A 23,391-nucleotide genomic window follows, 5' to 3' on the forward strand; every position below is an offset into this window, starting at 1 on the left:
AATTTGATAGGTGGTGAGGTAATTTAGTTCATGTTTCACATTAAAACATATTTCCTAAATATACATAAAGCATTATTTTCAATGATAGTGTAATTTAATTTGTGGTGTTATTCAAAACGGATTCAAAAAAGTTTTGCGACGGTATATTAAAGGCTATTTTACTGCGAATTGTGTGCTTAATTGTTATGAAAGTAATTGTCTTAGTGGTTTAAAAACATTTATTTTATGCACAAAATACATGAACACATTTATTAATACATGCTGACTTTATTTGTTATACTTTATGAAAATAATAAGAAATATTCAGTACGCATGTCATTGGGGGCGCTATGAAGTTTGGAGTTGCTAGGCAACGCCGAAAGCCTCAGCAAGAGAAACACGCTGCTTTATTTAATGTCACGAACCGCAGCCTGACCTCAAGCGGGTCTTGACGGAATCTGGACCGGATGACAGTGTTCGTAAGCGTCTTTCCTAATAACAGAAGAGCTGCTTGTCTTCATGAGATGACAATGACACCCTGCAGTCTGATCTTTAGAGAGAAATGTCCATTTCTGTCCAGCAGATAAGCATCCGCCCAGATGGCATCTGAATCCGTGAAGGTGGTGGTCAGATGTCGAACGCTGAACGACAGAGAGAAGGCGCTGAACTGCAAGATGGTGGTTTCTATTGACAGCAGTCACTGTCGGTGTTTCATTGTGAAACCTGGAGCCTCGGAAGAGCCTCCCAAACAATTCACGTTTGATGGGGCTTATTATATGAACCATTCCACTGAGCAGATCTACAACGAGATCGCATATCCTCTGGTGGAGGTAATATGTTGTGTGTGTGTGTGTGTGTGTGTGTGTGTGTGTGTGTGTGTGTGTGATTAGTCAGTAGGCTATGACAGCTAGATCTTCTAGTGCCAATTACTTTCCAGTGTTCATGCCCATATATTGTGTGTTATCTGAAACCTGTTGTCCCTTATCTGAAACAGAACACCATAGAGTTTAAATTAGTTACAGAAGTAAACTACAACCCTTCCTATAATTGATTATTTACTAGATGCACGTGGAAGTTGGGCGATTTAGACTCTAAATATGAATATCTATCTATCTATCTCTGTCTATCATGTCTGTCCATCTATCGTCTGTCTGTCTGTCTGTTTTGCATCATGTACTCAGTGTCAAATGTATCGTTTTTTTATAAACAGGGTGTAACTGAGGGCTACAATGGGACAATTTTTGCTTATGGACAAACAGGGAGTGGCAAGTCATTCTCTATGCAAGGTGTTCTAGATCCTCCTTCCCAGAGAGGAATCATCCCTAGATCTTTTGAGCACATCTTTGAGACAATCCAGGTAACCAGTTTGCATATCATGTGATTTAAATAGATAGGATGCCATCATAATATAAAACCTAATATTCAATATGACAAAGTAAAATATTATAAATACACTAACATTCAAAAGTTTGTGGTCAGTAAAATGTTTAGAGCCGAAATACTATTTATTCATTGTGATAAAGTTTTTTTTTAAGTGACATTAAACCTGAACTTTTCTATTAAGTGTGCAGAGAATACAAAATTCCTTGTTCGGGCCTCTTACCTGGAAATTTACAAGGAGGAAATCAGAGATCTTTTGGCAAAAGACACCAAACAGAAGATGGAAGTATGTCTCTCCACTGATCACACAAAGCTCATTGTATATTAGCTAAAATGGACTGAATGTCTCAATGCTGTGTGTGTTTTAGCTGAAGGAGCATCCTGAGCGTGGTGTGTATGTACGGGATCTGTCCATGCACACGGTGCACAGCGTTGGGGAATGTGAGCGGATCATGGATCAGGGCTGGAGGAATCGCTCTGTGGGATTCACACTCATGAACAAAGATTCATCTCGCTCACACTCCATATTCACCATTCACCTGGAGATCTGCAACACAGGTTTGTGTCTCAATCACACATTTTTACTGAGTTCTGCATGGATAAATCTATATGCAACATCTCTGTAATCTTCATATGAGTTTAGATGCTGGAGGTGAAGAACATCTGCGCGCTGGAAAGCTCAATCTCGTGGACCTTGCAGGGAGTGAACGACAGTCGAAAACCGGTGCTACTGGAGATCGCCTTCAAGAAGCCACCAAGATCAACTTGTCTCTTTCAGCCCTTGGCAATGTTATATCTGCGTTGGTGGACGGTCGTTCCAAGCACATCCCGTATCGTGATTCCAAGCTCACTCGTTTGCTTCAAGACTCTCTGGCCGGAAACACTCGTACCCTCATGGTAGCCTGTCTCTCACCTGCCGACAACAATTACGAAGAGAGCATCAGTACTCTACGCTACGCCAACCGCGCCAAGAGCATCCAAAACCGTCCGGTCATCAACGAGGACCCAAAAGACGCCCTCCTGCGCGAGTATCAGGAGGAAATCAAGAAGTTGCGGGCGTTAATCTCTGGGCAGCTGGGGCCTACCAACCTCAGTTGTAAGAAACACAACATTTGTGTAAATTTGAATCTCTTTGAATAGTGAAAGAGCGCAATTTCGACTTGTTTTTGTCTGTTAACAGCTCTTTTGGCGGGTCAGAATTCAGGAGATCCTCCAGCTGTTCTGTCACGACCCCAGAGCAACACATCGGAGAGCGGAGCTGAAAAAGACAGTATAAAAGAGGTGTGTGTAGTGTTAGTGTACTGATATAAAGTCAATGGAAGAGTCTTAAAGTTGTTGTTTCTGCACTAGGATGAGGCCTTCATCTCGAAAGATGAATAATTTTTTAGGAAACTTTCTATTTGAATGTGTTGATTGGTTTTCTCATTGTCAATAGAAATACTTTAGCACCAACTCATCCATTCTGTGCGATTTTCTTCCTGTATAGCATTGCGCTAGGGTTCAATTCCCACTGAAAGCAAGTTGCTTTGGATAAGTGTCTGCCAAATTCATAAATGCACATGTAAATTTAGGAATATGAGAAGAAACTAGCGAGGCTGCAGGCCGAGTATGATGCCGAACAAGAGTCCAAAGTCAAACTCCAGGAGGACATTGCTGCCTTGAGAACATCATACGAGACCAGACTCTCTTCTCTGGAGAGGCCCAGAGCTAGTCGAACACACACTACTGGTAATGTTGAAACTAGTTTTCTTTCGGTACAGCTTTAGGTTCTATATCGTCTTGATCTGGTCAAATTGTCTTGGTATCTCTCCTTAAACAGGTGGCCCTCGTGTGGACCATCCTAAAGAACAGCCCATCACTGCACCCGTGGCCACACAAGAACAGGCGAATGTTGACCACGGTGTACCCGAGGTGCTTTGATTTTGAAGTCAAGTCAAGAGTTTTTCACAATACACACTGTTGCAGCAGCTTCACAGAAAATCATGATGTTAATGCTTAGAATATCCTAATATCTAGTCACATTTAGCAGATTAGAGCTGGGCGATAATATAGTAGGTAATATTTTGCGACAATAATAACAATCAAGCAGTTAAGATATGCTCTAGTACATGGGTGTGCAGTATAAACAATAATTCAGCTAAGCGAGTTTTTGAATCTCACAAATCTAAATAACTCTTGTTTGTGTAGGAGAGTCCGTCTTCTGCAGCCGCCAGTGTTAAAGGAGCTCCCAGCGGCGAGAGTTCGGTTTTAGCTACAGTTGTGGTTGCCACACCAGATCAACTGGACCAGAAGCATGTTTTAGAAAGGTGAGATGCTCAGATATAGCCTGGTCCTACCAGATTCTCGTACAATTCATTTGTACAGAGAGTCTGGCCACTCTCCATTGGCAATTGTTAACGTCCTTGTAGGCGGGTACTCTGTTGAAGTTTAAAACTATTGGATCTACCATAACCAATCGCTAACGTTTGGTCGTGACGTATGTCAACTCAAACTAACGCACAACCTCAACGTCATCGTTCTCAGCCACTCCCTCTGTTCGCTGATTGGACCGGTAAAAAATTGATTGGAGAAAACCCAAGAATACACCACAAGCCCAGACATAGTACTGAAGGAAAATGAAAATTGAGCGGAAGTACGTAGGAGGGAGGAGCCAGGCTAGCTCAGATAGCCATTTGGGGTCAAGAATTGGAGCAAATGCTGTGGTGCATCCCTATTAATTTAGTGCACAAAGGCACCAAAAAGTATTTGAACACTTAAAAATGTACGAATGTCATTGCATTAGATAACAAAAAAATCTGTGCTATCTGCAGACAAATTATATTAGGTATTTTCTCAGAACTAACGTCAGCCAATTTAGCAATGACTGACTTTGAATTCTTTGAAATAAATGTAATTTGGTTGGATGGTTTTTTTTCTGGATGTAATACAGTGACACTCAAATAGAGTTAAGGCCTGTTCACATAAGGAATGAGAACTATTAAGATAACTATATTAGCGTGCATACTAAAGCCGACACATGAATTTGAGGGAATTCTTGAGGGGCTCAAAATGAAACAAATGGAAACTGAGGGGGCACATATCGCCTCGTGGCATTTTGCTTGGTCCAAGATGAACTTAAATGCTGCCTCTGTTATATTTTGTCGGCCTAAAGGCTGCAGCAGCTGGAGCAGGAGTTTGTGGGTGGAGAGCAGGTGAGGAACGAGGAACTGAAGCAGAGACTCAGACAGAGGAAGACTCTGGCCGACCAGAGGAAGAAGCAGCTAATCGAAGCTCTGAGCCAGAGCAGTGAGGACAGCGACAGCGTTCTGCTGAACGTATACGATTCCATCCAGGAGGAAGTTCATGCCAAGAGCAGACACCTGGAGAACACACAGAAGAAGGTTAGAGCGTTTAGTACTCGGGTAGTACTTAGTATTCGCTCAACATTCCACTGTTACTTAACATGTTGTTGTTCAGAAATTATGTCACATAAAAAGTTGTGGAAACAAATGGTGTAGCAATTGCATATTGATTTGTATTATTTATATATATCAAATCAAAATCAAATCACCTTTATTGTCACACTACCAAAACACAGAAGTGTAGTGATAGGTGAAAGTCTTTGGTACATGCTCCGAACAGTACACTTACAAGGCATGACATTACATAAATAGACAAAAATATACAAAATAAAATAAATATACAGTACACAAAATACAAATATACACATAATGTACACTATATAAGTATACAAATATACACAGTATTTATGCAGTACAATATACACAGAAGTAGAGTAGTACTGTATATATTCTAAATATTGTGTTTTGAAATAGTAAATGTATAGGATCTACAATTTTAAAAAAGCTTATTGTTTTTGTCTTAACTTCTAGATTATATTTCTAATTTTGCTATTGAGGAGAAACTTTAGAACCAATCTCAAATGTCCAACCATTTGTTTATGTAATGAACAGTTGAAAGCTGCCAAGTTGGAGATCAGGGATCTTCAGGCAGAGTTTGAGATGGAGAGAGATGACTATCTGGCCACCGTCCGCCGTCTAGAGCGGGAAGGCCAGCTCCTTCAAGGAATCTTGGAGCGCATGGCGCCGCTGGTGCGAAGGGACTGTAACTACAGCAACCTGGACCGGCTGCGGAAGGAAGCGGTGTGGGATGAAGAGGGAGGGACCTGGAGACTGCCAGACGTTGTGGTGCAGAAAACCACCTTACCTGCAGGTGAAGCGCTGGAAAGAAAAGGCGGCAGTGTGAAATTCCCGAGAATCTTGATGATCTTTGTATAATCTATTAAAAAAATTAAAGTCCTATACTTTTATATACTAGTTTCTAATGGGGATCGTAGAAGATAAAAAAAAGAGCTTGTTCTGCACCCAAATTGATTCAAAACAAATCATTAGTCACCACCAGTAACACAGAATCTACAAATTAAATTTAAAAAATGTAACGATAATAATGAATCATGGAGAACAGGCTTTTAAATTGTGTATGTCCAATATAGGAAATGTGCAGTTCACAAAAAAAGCTAATGTTTGAGTCAGTTGCTTGTGTGATTTTTAAAGGTATATATTATTCTCTCTTCTTGCTCTGCAGTGCCTCCTTCAGGTGCCATTGTCCCTGGCAGATGTTCAGCACGCAGGAACTCAGCCTCAGACCTTGCCGACCCTTTTGTGGTATTCAGACAGTGAATGAACACTATTCAAACATGACTTCTGACATTTACACACAGATACACTACAAATGAATCAGATATACCAGTACTAGATCCATGTACCACATTCAATATTTGTGTTTTTACACTTTCACTTGCTAGCTTATGATCATTTTAAACCTGGAATAAAGCAATCCTGTGTTACCTTAATTATTTGCATATTTATGAGGTGCGTGTGTATTTATATATAATATATATATATATATATATATAATACTGCCTTTTCATTACTCCAGTATTTTTGCTTTAGCCATTTGAAATTTTGTACATTTGTACATTTTTGAAACAAAGTACATGAATATTTAATGAGGCAAGCATTGTTTAGTTTATGATTGGTTACCATTCTAGCCCTAATGCAGTTCACGCTGTATAACTCTGAAATTACAATCCAGAGTTGGCACTGTAAAAGCGCTAAAGCGTATGCTAGGGTTAAAAAGTGGTCTTAACCAACATAAGAAATTACAAAATATGTTTGAGATGTTCTTAATCTTAACCCAGGGTTAAAAGCAGACTGGGTTTAAAAAATATGTTAACCCTGGGTTTAGTGTAGTGTGAAAAGTGTTTAATATCCCTAGAACCTTACTTATGAATATGAAAAACATCCATAGCTTTGACTCATGTCCAACTGACTCTTTTTAGCAAGAAGTGGAGGAGGATCGCTACAAGGAAATGTTGAAACGCAGTGATAGCCAACATATCGCCACTAACTACTTCAAGCCAAAGCGGACCAGTCAGCTGTTGGCCGGCGACTCTATTAAAAACACAAGTAAGAAATTAATGTAATATTAACTTGTTCATTTGTTTCTCTCATGCAACTGCTGCATGCTTATAAATGTTGCTAATTCTAATCATTTTGTCCCAGTGAATTATTCTGGTTCAGTCGGTAATGGTTCAGCCCACCAGACCTCCAGCGGGTCCAGTTTGTCTCCACTACCCGTGGAATCTCTCCCTCCGCGGCCCTTCCGTTTGGAGTCCCTTGGAGTCCCACCTGCACACGGCAAAGTAAAACGCAAGAAGAGCAAGTCACTCATCCCAACTGAGGGCAACTGACAGGACACGGCTTTACAAATCCTTTGTGTATATATAAGAGAGTCCAGAGCTTTATATCTTTTAAAGCTGCTATTATCTGATTATATTTCATATGTACATATATAAAGACATATTTTTATTGTATTAGTGCTTAATGATATACAGGGTAATTTTGTGACCTAACTTCTTTTAATTCTAAATGTCACATAATGGAATGTAAGCACTGTATAAAACATAGGAATACTACCTGAAGTAGAAATAATGCATTTTGCCTCAGTGGTTTTATTTTGCACTGAGAACCCATGCTGCTGTCTGTATTATTAAATAAGTATTTTCCTGAAAAACTGATCTTTTTAAGATTTATCCCACAAACAAAGGTGTCTAATGAGTATTTCTCATGTACTATTTCTAAGCCACTTATATAGAAGTGACTTTTTAATGGATAAAATTAAGTCTTGTTCCTATGGGCCAATATTAACATGCATCTCATTAGCAATATAAAATGGGTTGCTTTGTGTTGTTTAAATTCCTTTTTTTTTCCCTTTTTCCTTTGGTGATTCATCTCTTGTAGCCAGACTCAAAACAGTAGATATGATAAATCCTAAAAATATTAACATAATTGCTTTACATATATGTAAATTACTCATTCTTTTTGACATTAAGTAGATGCAACCTTGATTAAAAACACAATAGTGATAGTGACCTGTGCCCAGCAGACAGTAATCACTGTAATTACACCATTACCAATCAGACTGAAGCCAAGCGGAGGACCATTTAATACACTAATGTTTTTTTTTTTTAACAGCCTACTCACAAAATTCACAATGTATTTAACAGTAGGGTTGTACTTTATTGTACAGTCCTGTTCCTCATGTACATACCATGTACTTATTTACAATAGCTAGGTACTAACCCTGAAGCTCCCCCTAAATATATTATATAACCTTATATTAGTATTGATCTATTTGCATTGGTATTGAACTAGTTATATTTTTCACCATGGTTTTGCTATCAACCCCAAGCATATCACCTGGAAAGGTTAAAATGGTTGGTTATGCAAAGCACAGTGTTTGGACATGGATACAGTTAAGGCATAATATCCGCTATCTGATCACAGAGCACAGCAACCAGACACTGAAACCAAGTGAGACATTTTATTCTGAAATTATTGCTTTATTCATGTGTGTTCAGTGGTTAAACATTGTCATAATTTATTGCTGCTTCCCGTGTGTATTCGATTAGAGAAGCATCCGTGAAAGGGCAACTGTTAACTGAGTCAATACAAACAGAAGGAACCATTCTCAGTGTAAGTCATGAACTAGGTCACATTCCCGAGATAAAGAACTTTAATGACAGATGAATCTGAGAGGCCAGGTAACATGAACACCAGTCTGTTAATGCACTAATCCACCGAAGTGCTGTGTCAGATCTCACTGACCGGTGTGTAAAATGAGGAGTTTGACTGATAGCTGATCTTTGGGAGACAGGGTTCCTCGTGTTCAAGAGTCTCTGGTGCAGGAGACAAACTTCAAACTTTTTATTTAAAAAAAAAAAAAAAAACTGATTTGTAAAACAGGCTTATTCATACAGACAGATTTGAAGCATGCTTTCATTAGCAAGATCAAAGAGTAATTTAAGGCTAATCTACTTACAGCCAGTTCGAAATTAAATATACTTAAGTTCACCTGGAAAAGTAAACATACTGTATAATCTTAATCTTCAGTGCTGAATAAGCAAAGTCATCTGGGTGTTAAGGTGCGATCACATGTAATTTTGCAGACGAAATCTAATTGTTTCAATACGAATCCGTGTGATCAGGAGTTGGCGAAAAAGTTCTCGCTTGTGTTCGAAAGTGACTTGTGTATGAGCTGTGCTTCATTGAAAACTATTGACAACAGACAATATACATTTTTTTGCCTACGAGATCTCACTGAAATTTTGCTAACGTGACCGCACCTTTCGACATTATTTAGATTCAGTAAATAACCAACTAAAATTAATGCTAAAAGTGCAATTTCTGTGCCAATAGTGCTACCAAACGGAATTGCAAAAATAAGGACTATTTGTCCATCAAACGCCGAAACTCGCGACATTGGTTGAGCTGATGTTGCTATTTTGGTCGGGATGTTCAAGCAAACAGATAAATTGTTAAACATGAGATCGCAGCAATAGCAAACCTCAATCATCCATCAACTCCCAATTGACAAAATCAAGTCCCACCCAACATTTTTTCTTGTTTGAGAAGCCGTTTCACTCACAATAGACAAGAAAAGACAATCGCAACTTCTGTTTCATGACCGTTTCATGCTGTCTTTAAAAACCAGAGAGCATACAGTCTACAAATCTCATTTTTTCAGCAATCCAAGCTTTCGTAATGCCTCTCTCCGATCCCTTCCGATGCTGGGAACCTGCACGTTTACGCTTTTGGAATGAGACGATGATACTTGCACCGCATCTTTTCTGGGTGTCGATTCATTAGCATCTATTTGAGTGTCTTTAAGGTGGTTCTTGGTCCCTGCTTCAGAGGAACATGACTTTTGATACTTAGAAACCTGATTTATGACTGTGATGTTAGAACCTGACAGTCCCATCCCAGGGAGTTCCAGTGTGGCAGATTTCCCGGTTGAAGTCATATCAGCATGTTGTGGAGGTGAAGAAGCTGTGGCAAGATCGCTCACGGACTTCTGGCGGAGAGGATTGCTACTTTGTATTGACTGGTTTATTCGTCCTCCAGATCTTGCATGGATACTCGGAGCAAGACGTTCACTCGTGGTCTGGTTTTGCTCCAAGTTTGCTGGGGATTGGGAATGCTTTAGTTGTTGACAGACTGGGTTCTGTGTGTCCTCCTTCAGGAGACCTAACTTGCTAAGAGCCTCGACTCTTACTTTCTCTGGGTTCATTAATTTATCTACTGTCAATACCCCAGAGCAAGGCATGGTTGAGTCAATCTTAGTGTTGGAGGCTTCTTCCTGGTTCACTGGGACTTTGTGTGTCGTTTTCATTTTAGGTTTAGGGGCCACAGGTGGAGGAGTGGGCTTGAAACCTCTACTTGTCAAAGCCTGTGAGTTCTGGGTAAGAATTTGGGATCCAGAGGTGTCTCCCACTAGATTGTTATTTGTAGAAACCTGCTGTCCATCGGTTTTGGCTTCAGTTCCATTGGTTTTCCGCATCGATGCAGTCTTGCGCAGCTTCACCAGGGCCTCGTAGGAAAGGGGTCCTCTACGTGCCACATTCTCCGGCTGCTCATTATTCTCTTGATCTTTGCTGCCTTTGATTTTATACGGAGGTGGTATCACAACCGCACTGACCTCTGAGGGAACTCGTGGAGCATCTTGATGGAGCTGGGCACTTCCAGAAGCCTCTTTAGGTGCCGTCTTTTTCTGGGATGCAGCTAATCCAGGTCTGGTTTGAATTTGCGAGTTATGGTTCGAAAGGACAAATGGAGTAGGGACCATAAAATTCAGAATTTCATTTTGCACCAAGCTGCTAGGTGACAATGGACCTTCAAATTGGCTTTTGGGCACATCTACAATCAAGAAATGTATTTTAGTGTACTATCAGAAATAGTTAGGAGTTAGAAATACTAAAAAAGCTACTGTATAATGCACCTTGACTAGGGACCTTGCTGAGCCCTATGGACGCAGAGAGGTGGGCCGCTTTGTTAGCCATGTTTCCTCGAGCTGGCAGCAGCTCAGGCTCGTCATTGGACAGGCCGCTGTCATCCTCCGTATCCAGTGACTGAATGGTCTCCTCTAGGTACATGAGACAAGCCTTCTCCTCAGCAGAGAGATACTCCAAACTTTCATCACTCTGAAAGAAAAATTGCTCACATGAAATGTGTGACTGGGTCATAATATTTGTGATGAGTTTAATATGTGTTAAGTAAAAGGATAGTTCACCCAAAATGGAAATTTATGCCATCCCAAACCTGTAATTCATCTGTGAAGGAAGTGACTGTTTTTGTCTAAACAATGAAAGTCAATGGTGTCCAAAATAACATTGAACCCCTTTGACTTTCATATGGACAGTAAAAACCTCCCCAATTTAAAAAAATATATATTCTTTTGTGTTCCCCAGAAAAAAAAGAGAGTAAATTTAAATTTTTGAGTCAACTATCACTTTAGCAATGTACCATCCACGACTTATATATATATATATATATGCATAAAAACAATGTATCTTATAACTATATATACAGTAGCCTATGTCTTCAAATTCATAAAATAAAAGTATGTCTTACAAAGCATGAGTTGAAGCTCACCACGCTGTCACAGCTGCCATTACTGTCAATCTCACCCACTGTGTCAAGGACATCGCCATCTTGCGACATGTCACGTATAGGCATCGTAAATTATGAGAAGTTCTTTAAAAGTGTCGATGAAACTGCATTTCACCTAAAAATAGAATTAAAAAAATGCTAATTTAGTGTCTTGATATGCATCCTTTGGAAAAGTTTGGTAGAGCAATTGTAGAGCAATCAATTAAAAACCAATTTTTTCAATCAATTCATTAAAATGAATTTAAAAGTCAGCAGCAATTATATCTGTATTTCTGTGTACAGTATATTAAATGATCAGATGATGTCAAATGAGATTACAGTAGACGTTACACTGAGCTTCTTTAGTTGGATCAAGTCCAGCATGAATGGAAGACAGTGAATCATCGGTTTGTTGAAAGATAAAGATAAAAAAGAAATTAATCTCATCATGTTTTATTTCTTTAACATTTAGTAGAAATGGTTTAATTGATTCCAGCTTAAAAAGATAAGAAATAACAATGGCGATGCACTTTGCTTTATTGGTTGTTACGCAAAACGCTCTCACTGTTGTAAATTTGAATATGACGTGGATGATGATAAAGCATTTTTTTCTTTCAGTGATGGTACATATATTGTGTGATATCATGCAAAATTAAAAGCAAACACTTTTTTGTGTGTGAATAGAAGGGGCAGTTAGATGAAGAATAAAGCTATCATCAGTATTGTAGGACATATTTGTTTTCAGATCCCACAAATTAACATATTTAAGAGCTGTAATAATTTAACTGTAATCAGTGAACGATATCTCAATGGCTGTAAAAGCAAGGTCAATTTTTACCGACATAATAAACCCACTAGCCTTTTTCTAATGTAGTTGTTAATCGGATGCTTGGTTCTTTTTGTAATTGTATTACCAATGCAATTTGACACACCATAATGTCTTTTATTATGGAGCATAATGTAGCTCCAGAGAATTCATATATATGATCATAAGTTAACACTAATAAAGTTTGTGACTTTATTATGCATACAGGGTATATGACCTGTATAACACAATACAGCACACAATGTTATCTGCACTAAGGGTGCGTGATACTCTCACTGTAAGAGACACTCGAAATAAATTCACAGTGTTTTAACACTTGGGTAAAAAATAAATAAACACTTGGGTAACACATTATACAACATTTTTAATTCAATCATCATTTACTCACCCTTATGCTGTTCCAAACCTGTATGAGTTTCTTTCTTCTACTGAACACAAAAGAAGATATTTTGAAGAATGTCGGTAACCAATCAGTTGATGGATCCCATTAACTTCCACAGTATTTGTTTTAGCTACAATGGAAGTCAATGGGGTCCATCAACTGTCTGGTTACTGACATTCTTCAAAATATATTTTATGTTCAGCAGAAGAAAGAAATTCACACAGGTTTGAAACAGGTTGAGTGTGAGTAAATGAGGACAGAATTAAAATTTTAGGGTGAACTATCCCTTTAAGTAAATAATCAATATTGCCGAACAACTTGAAAAAATAAGAGAAAGTACTATACATTAAATTCTATTTTATAATTGCAAAATTAATTTACTATTCTTCTCTGCTTAAAATTCCTTATTTGTCAACCCCTTTAATTAAAATCTTAAGAATACTCATACACAGAAATAAATATATGAAGCCTGAAACAAGCCTAAAAGCTTACCTTTAGTGCAGAAACGAGTTAGATGTCAGCTCAGCAGGTTCACGTGCTTCTACAGTGTCAGTTTCACTGTGGTACTGTACGTCAGTACTGTACATAGGGAAATCTTCGACCAATCATTTTCGTTTTCTCCTGGAGCAGCCAATTAGAGAACAGGCCGGTGACTGTAGTAGACAATAAAACAAACGTTCTTTTGTCTCAAAATCAAAATCTTTTGGGACGGCGGGAAAAAAAGATGCGTCAACACATAGGCTACTTATTAACATATTTCTCGGCACACGTCTGTAATGGCAAACGCATGATGACTGGAAGTGTCAAGAGGATCACCTGCAAATCCAAGTTAATCGCGTTATTAGGGGTTTCTTAAAATAACATTAGTTTAATCCCCGTCAACTGGAACTGATTTGATCCTGTTTCACTGACTGGGATTCATTATGTTTTCACACCATCTATATACAGACTATTGAGAGCTTTTAACATTTATTTCTTTATTTGTATGCTCCTGGTCCAATCGTGACTAGTTATTAGAAACTAATAATACTTATTCCAGTAGTGACTAAAATATATTAAATACTCACCATTTAGTCAATAAGGAATAAGTATGAAGGAGATACAGGATCACCTATAGTTAAATGTTCTAAAAAATGTACTAGTAAGAATTAAATTAAAGAGCTATACAATTCAATTCTTACTAGTAACAATTTGTAGAGCTCTCTAATAATTTCTAGTTATATAAAATACTAGTTTAAGGAATAAATGTTAAAAGGCGTATGCAAACCAGATTTTTATATTTCTAAAGAATATTGAGTGGTGTGCCTGCAAAAAACGTGGTGCCATAATGCAGTAGGTTGGCTGACCACAATGTTGGTTATTGTTGGTTAACAAAGGCGTTGCGACTGTTTAATATACATGTTGCTAGGTGGTTGTGAGGCCATTCAAGAGCTTATGAGGTCAACATTGGGTTTCCTGTTTCAATAGGAATTATGAATTGCTTGGCGAAATAAAATAATTACGGTTAGGTTTGTACGAATCAGTGTTGGCAAGTGTAGCCTATTAGTGCTTTCCTAGTAATCACCACTAATTAGTTAAGATTTAGGCACAAAAAAAAATACAGCTGACAACCACACAATATTTATATAGATCAATTCAAGTGTATTTACCATTAACCCAGTATAACCAGTGATTTTGTAGCAATGAGTGTTGGACATGCAGTTTCTCACTCAAAGTTACCTTAGAGTAGGTAAAACACTGATCACGGCCATTTAGAAAAATCACTGCAAAATAAAAAAAGTCCTTTGGCCTTACAATGGCACCATTTCTTCTTCAAAAAAGGCTGCAAACAAGTAAACAGTGTGGATAGTACCTGACTGAAAAATACTGAGAAGGTACATCGTCATCAGGCCTTACAAGATGTCTTCTCTCTAAAGTTCATCCACACTCTCTAACGCTAAGATGCTTTGCTACACTACACGTGTTTCTAAACCTCTGATATCGTCCCTGTGAGAAGGAAAAAAGTTCAACATGACATATTTCTCCACTTAAAATGCAAAACGAAAGTCACTACAATCACTCTTCCAAACAATATGTCAGTCACTTGAGAGAGAATAAACACATTTGCATAAAACAATCTTGTGTGGTCATTTGCAGAAATTACACAAGTGCCCAAAATCTACAGATTCACAAAGTAGTTCAGTGAGATTCTACTATCAGCACCATTATTGTCCACTTCAGTTTAAAATCCACTCTTTCCAGCTAACTAGCTTACTCAAAATGTGTAAAAATTCAGGAACACAGTTGATCTGTGACTATTTCAAGTAACAGGTACAATGGAGCCAGTGAACATAAGACTTAATGTAGTGCCATCGATTGTTCAGAAGCTGTGCGTATGACCTTAAAAAGACAGATAATATAAATACAGTAATGCCATGTTTAAATCACCATGAAAGGCATGTCTTTAGCGGTGTTCCATAGTTTTGCAATACTATCCAGAAGCACTTTATGTCTGGAAATATTAACATATATGATTCATTATTAGTAAAAAAAAAAAGAACAATTATTATGCCTTATACAATAATAACCCATTCAAAGTTTCATTAGTTGTTAGATACTACTAAAAGTTTAGCTAGCATTGTCAAACGGTTGTTACTCACACATCTCTTCAGGACATCTTTGAGCTGCAGACAACAGAAAAGTGTCATGGGTGAATCTCACGAAAACATGTCTAGGTCACATTTGACACCAAAATTAAAAGTAGTAGTTATGTTTAGGTATATTTATCATAAAGAAGACGATTTTATGACCATTCAAAAATAATTGCATTATTTTCATGACATTTTCACATTAAGTGTAATACAATAATTTAAAGTTTACATTTAAAAATTACTGTAATAAAATTAATTTAATCAGCGTACATGCAAAGCATTACAACAATCAATACTATGATATATAAATAATTTAAAATATAAATAATATCAAATTAGAATTTAGTGGGGTAATGTACCTAGCTGTCATAAAAATAAAATCACAATGCATTTTTTTTTAAATATTAATGGTGAATGGGGTCATAATATATATTTGTGTATATGTATGTGTATATATATATATATATATATACACACACACAATAAAAAAATGTCTTCTTTGATTTTAGAAAGAAATATGACCTGGATGTGTTTCGCGGGATTCACAGTAATACTAGTATTATAATCATTGTAACAAACTGGAGGTTTTAAATCAGTGGAGAATCCCTGTAAAATTTGGTTTGAAGAGACGGCTTTGTCGTCATATCAGGCAACCGATTCAAAAGCACGAGCACAATTTAATACTTCAACCTCAAGAGTAAACCAAAGTTGAAAGAATACTGAATTCTCAGGATTAAAACTGGTCACATAAAAGTCTCTTGAAGCCGCTAGACAATGTGAGGTAGAGGACTGAACCAAGCTGGAACAGGCAGCAGTGAAAGAGCGGGTACCATGTCAGGTGGCGTGGCAGTGACGCGGCAAAGGTGGGGGTGATTTCAAGGATGTAGCGAAGAGAGCGTCACACCTCCCCAAAGTTGGTGTGCCCGGTCTCCTTCGCATGCTCCCTTGCTTCTTTCTGCCCCACCAGGCCAGTCTGGCACACCATGCAGCGCAGAGCGAAGCGGTTGACGTCCGTGAACTGACGTTTCCTCCGTGCCTCGTCCGCGAGCTCCAGCGCCTGGGCCAAAATGATGTCATCGGTGGTGGAGAACACAGTCTGTGCGGGAACATCTGAACTGGGCATCACCTTTTGGAGCGGGTCATAATGAATACCATCATAAATAAGCAGCACCCGTTTGGTGTAACCCACGTCCTCGCCGAAGCGGTCGACGCGCACAGTCTGAGTGTCGACGACGCAAATCTCACACTGGAAGAACTTAGAGAGGATTGAAACCTCAATGGCGCCTCCCCACGTGTCATCTCGACGGATCCAGGCACAATAGTCCTCGTTAGTCTTGCCCAATACCGCCTCCGAGTACGCAGTGGGGTCACTGGCTACTATTTGCGCGATGAGCCCACGCATTTCCGGCGCACAGGCTGGGTCGTACACACCCCCTTCCATAACGAAGTGCACACTGGTAAACAGACAAGAGTTGTCGGCAGGGACGACGCGGCGCTCTAGAACAGGAGCCAGGTCAAAACTGGGCCCTTTGGTCACAGTGGCTTGCACTTGGGGTTTGGGTTTGTTCTTCTCCTCCTCTACAATCAACGTGTCTCCTGGAACAGTAAACATATCAATGACCAACACTGAACAAATGTGCATGATTGGATTTATAAACAAGGACAAGTCAAACCTGATTTGATAGGGTAGTCTTTGAGGTGGGCTTCCCCATCGTGTAGATCCAGACTGGACGGTGGATAGCCTACCATGATCTTCTGTACATCACATGGTATTCCTGTTAGCTCCTCAATCTTATCTTTCAGCTCCTGAACGCAAGATTGGTGTGTAAGGCCCTGCATCAGATGGGTCCCGTTTTTGGCTTTGCACCGCAGACGTAGCATCCTGTACCTATTCAGTTCTGAACACACAACAGTTTCATGAACCAAAATGATATGAAGTTAATAATAATAATATATGAAGTCTAATAATACTGACCAAAAGCACACAATTATTTTCCAGTTTATTTGCTGAAAAATATTCAAACAGAGCAACTGCTATAAATATAGATAAATCATCTGTGTAAAACAATGGTTTTTTTTATGATTCATACAGTTCATGAATACATACATATATATACATACATGAATGAATGAAAAATATGTGAAAGGCATTACAAATATAGGCTATTCCAATATCACTAGAGATCATGGATTGTGCTGAGTGACTTGAATAAAAACAAAAGAATAACAACAATATTTAATTGCTAATTTAAAGCTTTGTGACCCTTTTTACACCTAATTTTTAATAATATAAATGTCAATGTTCACAACAATCTAAGCTAGGCTAATTGTTAGCCAGGTTCCAGATACCGTTAACCTCAGCTGATATAACGTACAAGGAAATCACCTTAAATGTCACTATAACAAAAATTATTTCACTATAAATATGTACTCTAAATATAAATAGGAAAATGGTCTTATATTGAAAAAGTCACGGGTGTTTGCATATGGCTCGATGCAAACTCACCACCACTCACCACTGAGCGCCTTTTAAAACAACAACAATTGACAGTGACTGGGCGGAAATACGTGTAAAACGTCACATACTCTGTGTGTACTACTTCCTGAAAACGATACAAAATGCATACGTCAAAAAAATGACATAAACTGTTAACATTACATTTCAACAGAGTCTTGATATATTAAGATGTTAAATGAAATAGTTGTAACGTTACTTACGTTAATGTAAACGTAGAGACATTTAAAATAAAACATTGAAAGCAAAAGCGGAATTAAAATGGTGAAAATTGTGTATTATTGCACAACCGGATATGTGTGTATGTGGTTTTTAAACAATTAATTGAATTAAATAAATAAATAATTATGAATCATATATTTGAACCCGCCTGTCTGTAATGTCTCTCCCGGCCACAAGCAGCGTTATATATAATCAACGACTCGTTTTGTGTGCGTCAATTCCGTTTCCGGAAGTGCGTCGCCATTGAAACACCATCAAGCAACGTGAGATTTTCGTTGCCGCGCCAAAAAATATTACGTTTAATTGTATATTGATCACCTCTTCTAATTATATCTGAATATTATTGTGAAGAATGGCGTACAGAGGACAAGGACAGAAGGTTCAGAAGGTTATGGTGCAGCCCATTGTATCCTTTCAGACCGCAGAACTGCATCGGCTTCTTTCCTTTGTGTTGATATATTTAAATTTTATAGTATTGATAATTTTATATTGAATTAAGTATTATATAACTATATCTGGCTTTAAGAATGCAGCATATTTGACCAATGTATGAGATGTTTGCATTAGTTTTGTGTTGGTCCTGTTGATCGGCTACAAATGAATGGAAAATGATTAGATTCATATTTTGGATGACTGCATAATGTGTTATTATGTTTATATTTGTTTGTTTCCTTAATGGCTCCATCAGAACCTAATTTTCAGGTATCTACAGAATGTAAGTTAAAACTTAATTTTATCTTTCCCTATGTACATTTAAAATGACTCTCTCTATCTATTTATATATATATATATATACAATATAGGAAATGGTGTCTTTAATACAGAAACTTGTTTACGCCATATAATTATAAAATAATAAAGGTAATTGTGAGTTTTTTTTTCCTTGCAATTCTGAATTGCGACATTATTTTTTATTTTTATGATCTATTTTATTTTTTTGTTGTGCGGCACAAAAATGTACCCATATGGAGGACATTTTACCACATGATACTACAGGAAGACAAAATGTAATTTCGCTACTAATAGGTTTTTCCTTCCCTGCAGCGTTCTCGAATCCAGGTATGGCTCTACGAACAGGTCAACATGCGGATAGAGGGATGCATCATTGTGAGTAAAAACAACACGTCTCAAATTTACTGTTAAAGGGACAGTTTGCCCAAAAATTCTGTCATTATTATATAATTTACTCACCCTACACAAATGAAGATCTTTTTAATGAAATCTGAGAGCTTTCCGTCCTCCATTGAAAGCTAAGCAACTACCACTTTGTCGCTTCAAAAAGTTCATAAGGAAATTGTAAAACTAATCCATATGAATTGAGCGGTTTAGTAACATTTTCTAAAGACTCTATCGCTTTATATGCTGAACAGATTTAATTTAGCCTTTTATTCGTATGAAAAGCTCAACCAAACCTGATTGACGCACGAGAACAAACCTCATTGGTTCTTGCTGGAGCTCAAACGTGCTGCGTAATAGGGATGGGTGATATGGACTTAAAAATATATCACAATATTTTCTGGTATTTATTGCAATGACGATATAAATGATCGTACCATTCACCACTGTTTTTGGCTACAAGTGAAGGCTGCATACATTCTTGAGAGCCTCAGAAAAACAAACATTGATCTACCCATCATCAAATAGGCTCCTATTATCTACCAATAACATAAAAGAATACAAAAAACAGTAAAAATCCAAACACCCGCCCTTGCAGAAATGTAAAAGTTGCATCTGTAAAAGTGCAACTGTACTGAAGAACAACACACAATAATAATTCAAATAATTTACGAGTTTGAAATGTAAAAAAATGAACACTAATACTGATGATGAGATGATACCTCTACGAATTCTAATAATATAAACCGCAATAAGGATTGATGAGCTGCTGGGTTCATGAATATTAATCACGTCTGTGTTTGAGCATTAGTTTCTGCTTCCTCAAAAGCTGAATAATTACAAATGAACTCCATCATTTTTTTATTTTTAGAGGAAAATGCAACAAATAATATCGTTCACATGTAGCACGTCAATTCTGCTTGGTGTGTAAGGCTCTCTCTTCAAGTGTTTGAGAAACGCGGAGCGCCTCACACTAGTGTTTACTGTGCATCAAATAAACCGTGCATTCATTGAGACGAACTGAAATGGTGAACTCAAGCGCTCGGCGAGACGGGCGAGTGAATATATCTGTGTACCGGTTCCAGATTGTAGAGGTAGTTCCTCGTTTAGCGATAAACTCCACCGCGAATGGGTCCCGTCATCAACTAGGCTTTATCGTTAGTATCACGGGAATACTTATTCTTATCGTGAGGAGAATTTATACCGGTATATATCGCAAACCCCTAACACGAGAATGAACCTCATTGGTTCTCGCACGTCAAGCGAACATGCTTTAGCTTCCGTTTACCACAACTGATGAGTGAGATGATGAATAATAATGTGAATAAAGGCCTAAATTCAATCTGTTCATCATATAAAACAATCGAGTCTCTTCGGATGTCAATGAAGAGACAGAAAGCTCTCAGATTTCATCAAAACAATCTTTATTTGTGTTGAAATGAAAGTCTTAGAGGTTTGGAACGATACGAACGCAAGTAAATGATGACAGAATTTCCATTTTTGGGTGAGCTATCATTTTAACACATCTCATTTTCTCCACTCAGCTCATTTTAATCTCATACAGATGAACTTGTGAAACAATATCTTGCAGGTATAGTCTATGTAAATAAAATAACTCTTAGATGTTTTCTTTTATGTTTCAAGGGATTCGATGAGTACATGAATTTGGTTTTGGATGATGCAGAGGAGGTTCACATGAAGACCAAGAACAGGAAGCCGCTGGGTAAGTGTGAATTTTGCGACGGTGGCAAGTTGTGCTTTTCAGAGAAATAAAGTTCGCTTGAAGTAAATGAGATAAGATTTGAAAAAAAATATTGTTTTCTTTCCAATAGGACGGGTTATGTTGAAAGGAGACAACATCACGTTGCTGCAGAGTGTGGCCGTTTGATCGTTCATCTGGATATCACTTGGTTGCTGTTAGATTGTTGGTTTTACCTTTTCATTTGTCAAAATTTGGATTGTTGACCCATGCGTACAATTGTGGAAACATTTGTTTTTCTAATTTTCCCAAAATAAATCTTTTCTTTTCTCTATTTCAGACTACTTTTTTATGAAGTGTGGGCTAAGTGTTGAAATTAAAATGTTTATAATATTGAGGTTTGGTCTACCATAAAGTCAAGTTTCTCTCTGAAAATTCATAAAATGCTCGTTTGACCAGCATATGTTCATCAGGTTGAAAAGTGTTCCTTTCAAAAGTTTGGGGTCGGTAAGAATTATATTTTTAAAGTCTCATGTTCACAAAGGCTGTATTGATTTGATCGGAAAAAAATAAATCACAGATTTGATTTAAAAAAATAATTGTACTGTAATGGCAAAGTTAAATTTTCAGCATCATTACTCGTCAGTGTCACATGATCCTTCAGAAATCATTCAAATATACTGATATGCTGCTCAAGAAACATTTTTGATTATCAGTGTTTGTTGAAAAGTTGTACGGTCTAATATATTTGTGGATTTCAGGATTTGATGAATAGTTCAAAACAACAGCATTTATTTTAAATAAAAAAAAAATCTCATTTTCTTTAAACATCTGATCCCATACCTTTGAACTGTAGTGTTTTTGTGCATTCAAGCAGGACTGCTCGTGGACATGGTTCTATGTTGCTTATATTATTTTAAAAAAAATAGTTTTTACAAGTAATATTTATTGCTTTTAAAAAAGTGCAAAGTCCTATTTGACTCCTGTCTGCAGTTTGCCATGTAACCACTAGAGGGCAGTACATTAGTTAGTCTCTGGACTGATTTTTGATGGTGAGAGTTGACTGTGTAAGATGTTACTTGTGGCATTTTATACACTTTTTGAAAAAATTAAGATTTTTTTTTTTTAATTATTGTACAATTTTTGTTGCGTTTTGTAGTACTTTAGATACGCTTAGTGTTTATGTTCAAATGAAGAAGTGAGCACAGAATTGTAAGTGTATTTTCCTCGCACAGCCCAATGATACAAACTGCAATAGCCTACCTGACCTTTCAAACTCAAAAGTTCGTTTTGGTCACAAATGTTTCGTGTGGGATTAAATGGGTTAACAGGTTTTTAACCAAAACAGCTAGCTGTTAAAAGCACACAGCAGGTGATTTATTAGAGTAAGATATATAGAAAAGCTGTAGCTTGTTTCCGCCACTGAGTAAAAAAAAAAAAAGGTAACTGACACTTTTTATCTCGCAATTTTGTCTTTTTGTAAGATATGAAGTCTGACCCCCAAAAAAAGTCAGAATTGTGAGATAAAGCCTCGCAGTTAGCCTACCTTTTGTAAAAATAATAATTCTGCAGCCGAAATAAGTTCCAAAGATAACTTGCTGAGAAGTTTGAAACTTCTTGGTCCTTTTATTTGTGGCTGAACAAATTATTTAATACAATATTCCTCACCATATTGCTTTTCAAGGTTCTAAACAACTAGACAATATAAAATAAAAACAGCAATGTTTAAAACGATTACAACAGTTGCAGTTATAAAGTCGTAGGCTATGATATGTGCAGCAAATTTTGTTTAATCCATATGTAGGCTAATGATTGTTCAAGAGATAAATACATTTGCATAGTTCTTTATCTAAACGCTGTTGTGTTGAAGTAGGATATGTGGTATAGTTTAAAATCCCCCGTTTTGTGTTTGCCTCCCTCGAAAAATACAATAGCTAATTTTAAGCTTACAGCTTTAGATTTCAATAACGGTTTTCTTCCTCAAGGGGAAGTTTGATAAAAATCTGGAAATATGAAAACAGCATCAAGTCAGCAGGGCTCAGATAGGTTTGCCAGAGAGCAGGAGAGCTGTACTTTGAAATCTGAGGCAGTGGTTGGTGAGTACTATATAGATAGGGACTCACTGCCAAACCTGTGGAGGAAGCGGTATCGAAATCACGAGTAAGAGCTTTGCGTGCCTCAGAGCCGGAGAACCAGATGCAGCCGTGAAGCTCATCGGGAGGAAGTCAGTTGCTGCTGACTCCAGAGAGTTTAAGCTCACTTCATAACTGCGACCACACGCTTTTAGTCGTTCACTGTGGGTTCAACCACAGTAATGTTGCATAAAGTCAATCCCCTTGTGAATAGTATATCGGTGCATCTTCGCTGGGGGCTTTTAAAGGTATAATAGGCCTATGCTCAAAATTGCGCGAGTTGAGGTATTTTGCTTTCTTCTTCATATGAAAATGAAAGTGTCCAGAATTCCCAAACCTGCGCAAAATCTTAAAGGGTTAGTTCACCCAAAAAAATTAAAATTCTGTCGTGATTTAGCCTCACTCACCCTCATGTCGCACTCACCCTCAATAATTTCGTTTATCTTTGGAACACAAATGAAGATCTTTTTGATGGAATCCGAGAGATTTATGTCCCTCTATTGACAGCTATGCAACTACCA

At 37.7% G+C, this 23,391-nt stretch overlaps 4 protein-coding genes across 11 annotated transcripts; 2 read left to right on the plus strand and 2 right to left on the minus strand.

Annotated features, from left to right (window-relative positions):
- The first annotated feature begins 334 nt into the window (after positions 1-334).
- On the plus strand, positions 335-7,490 carry kif17 (kinesin family member 17). 2 transcript variants are annotated; one of them, XM_079596686.1, is made up of 15 exons: positions 335-458; positions 563-809; positions 1,190-1,336; positions 1,544-1,645; positions 1,728-1,917; positions 2,003-2,455; positions 2,540-2,640; positions 2,931-3,087; positions 3,179-3,270; positions 3,547-3,665; positions 4,511-4,739; positions 5,313-5,571; positions 5,944-6,023; positions 6,701-6,827; positions 6,924-7,490. In XM_079596686.1, the coding sequence occupies exons 2-15, from the start codon at positions 579-581 to the stop codon at positions 7,109-7,111; spliced, it is 2,475 nt and encodes an 824-aa protein (XP_079452812.1). In that variant the 5' UTR covers positions 335-458; positions 563-578; the 3' UTR covers positions 7,112-7,490. The 2 variants fall into 2 exon arrangements, with proteins under 2 accessions (XP_079452812.1, XP_079452813.1); XM_079596687.1 differs by having other exon boundaries at positions 358-458; positions 560-809; positions 6,924-7,429.
- A 354-nt stretch (positions 7,491-7,844) lies between these two features.
- On the minus strand, positions 7,845-13,617 carry LOC306990883 (uncharacterized protein). 4 transcript variants are annotated; one of them, XM_079598201.1, is made up of 5 exons: positions 13,049-13,617; positions 11,688-11,708; positions 11,331-11,484; positions 10,699-10,900; positions 8,256-10,616 (listed from the first exon to the last, which is right to left on the minus strand). In XM_079598201.1, the coding sequence occupies exons 3-5, from the start codon at positions 11,433-11,435 to the stop codon at positions 9,436-9,438; spliced, it is 1,488 nt and encodes a 495-aa protein (XP_079454327.1). In that variant the 5' UTR covers positions 11,436-11,484; positions 11,688-11,708; positions 13,049-13,617; the 3' UTR covers positions 8,256-9,435. The 4 variants fall into 4 exon arrangements, with proteins under 4 accessions (XP_079454328.1, XP_079454330.1, XP_079454329.1 ...); XM_079598202.1 differs by lacking the exon at positions 11,688-11,708 and having other exon boundaries at positions 7,845-10,616; XM_079598203.1 differs by lacking the exon at positions 11,688-11,708 and having other exon boundaries at positions 8,239-10,616; positions 11,352-11,484.
- A 550-nt stretch (positions 13,618-14,167) lies between these two features.
- On the minus strand, positions 14,168-17,779 carry yod1 (YOD1 deubiquitinase). Of its 4 annotated transcripts, none has more exons than XM_079597035.1 (3): positions 17,703-17,779; positions 16,860-17,084; positions 14,168-16,782 (listed from the first exon to the last, which is right to left on the minus strand). In XM_079597035.1, the coding sequence occupies exons 2-3, from the start codon at positions 17,065-17,067 to the stop codon at positions 16,085-16,087; spliced, it is 906 nt and encodes a 301-aa protein (XP_079453161.1). In that variant the 5' UTR covers positions 17,068-17,084; positions 17,703-17,779; the 3' UTR covers positions 14,168-16,084. The 4 variants fall into 4 exon arrangements, with proteins under 4 accessions (XP_079453161.1, XP_079453160.1, XP_079453162.1 ...); XM_079597034.1 differs by having other exon boundaries at positions 17,693-17,739; XM_079597036.1 differs by having other exon boundaries at positions 17,696-17,734.
- snrpe (small nuclear ribonucleoprotein polypeptide E) lies at positions 17,767-21,072 on the plus strand. Its single transcript, XM_079597038.1, has 5 exons — positions 17,767-18,329; positions 18,612-18,638; positions 18,968-19,030; positions 20,684-20,762; positions 20,872-21,072. Exons 1-5 carry the CDS (start codon positions 18,276-18,278, stop codon positions 20,925-20,927), a joined length of 279 nt encoding a protein of 92 aa, XP_079453164.1. The 5' UTR covers positions 17,767-18,275; the 3' UTR covers positions 20,928-21,072.
- The last annotated feature ends 2,319 nt before the right edge of the window (positions 21,073-23,391 follow it).

This window comes from Phoxinus phoxinus, assembly GCF_949152265.1.
Source record: "Phoxinus phoxinus genome assembly, chromosome: 22".
Classification (NCBI taxonomy): Eukaryota; Metazoa; Chordata; class Actinopteri; order Cypriniformes; family Leuciscidae; genus Phoxinus; species Phoxinus phoxinus.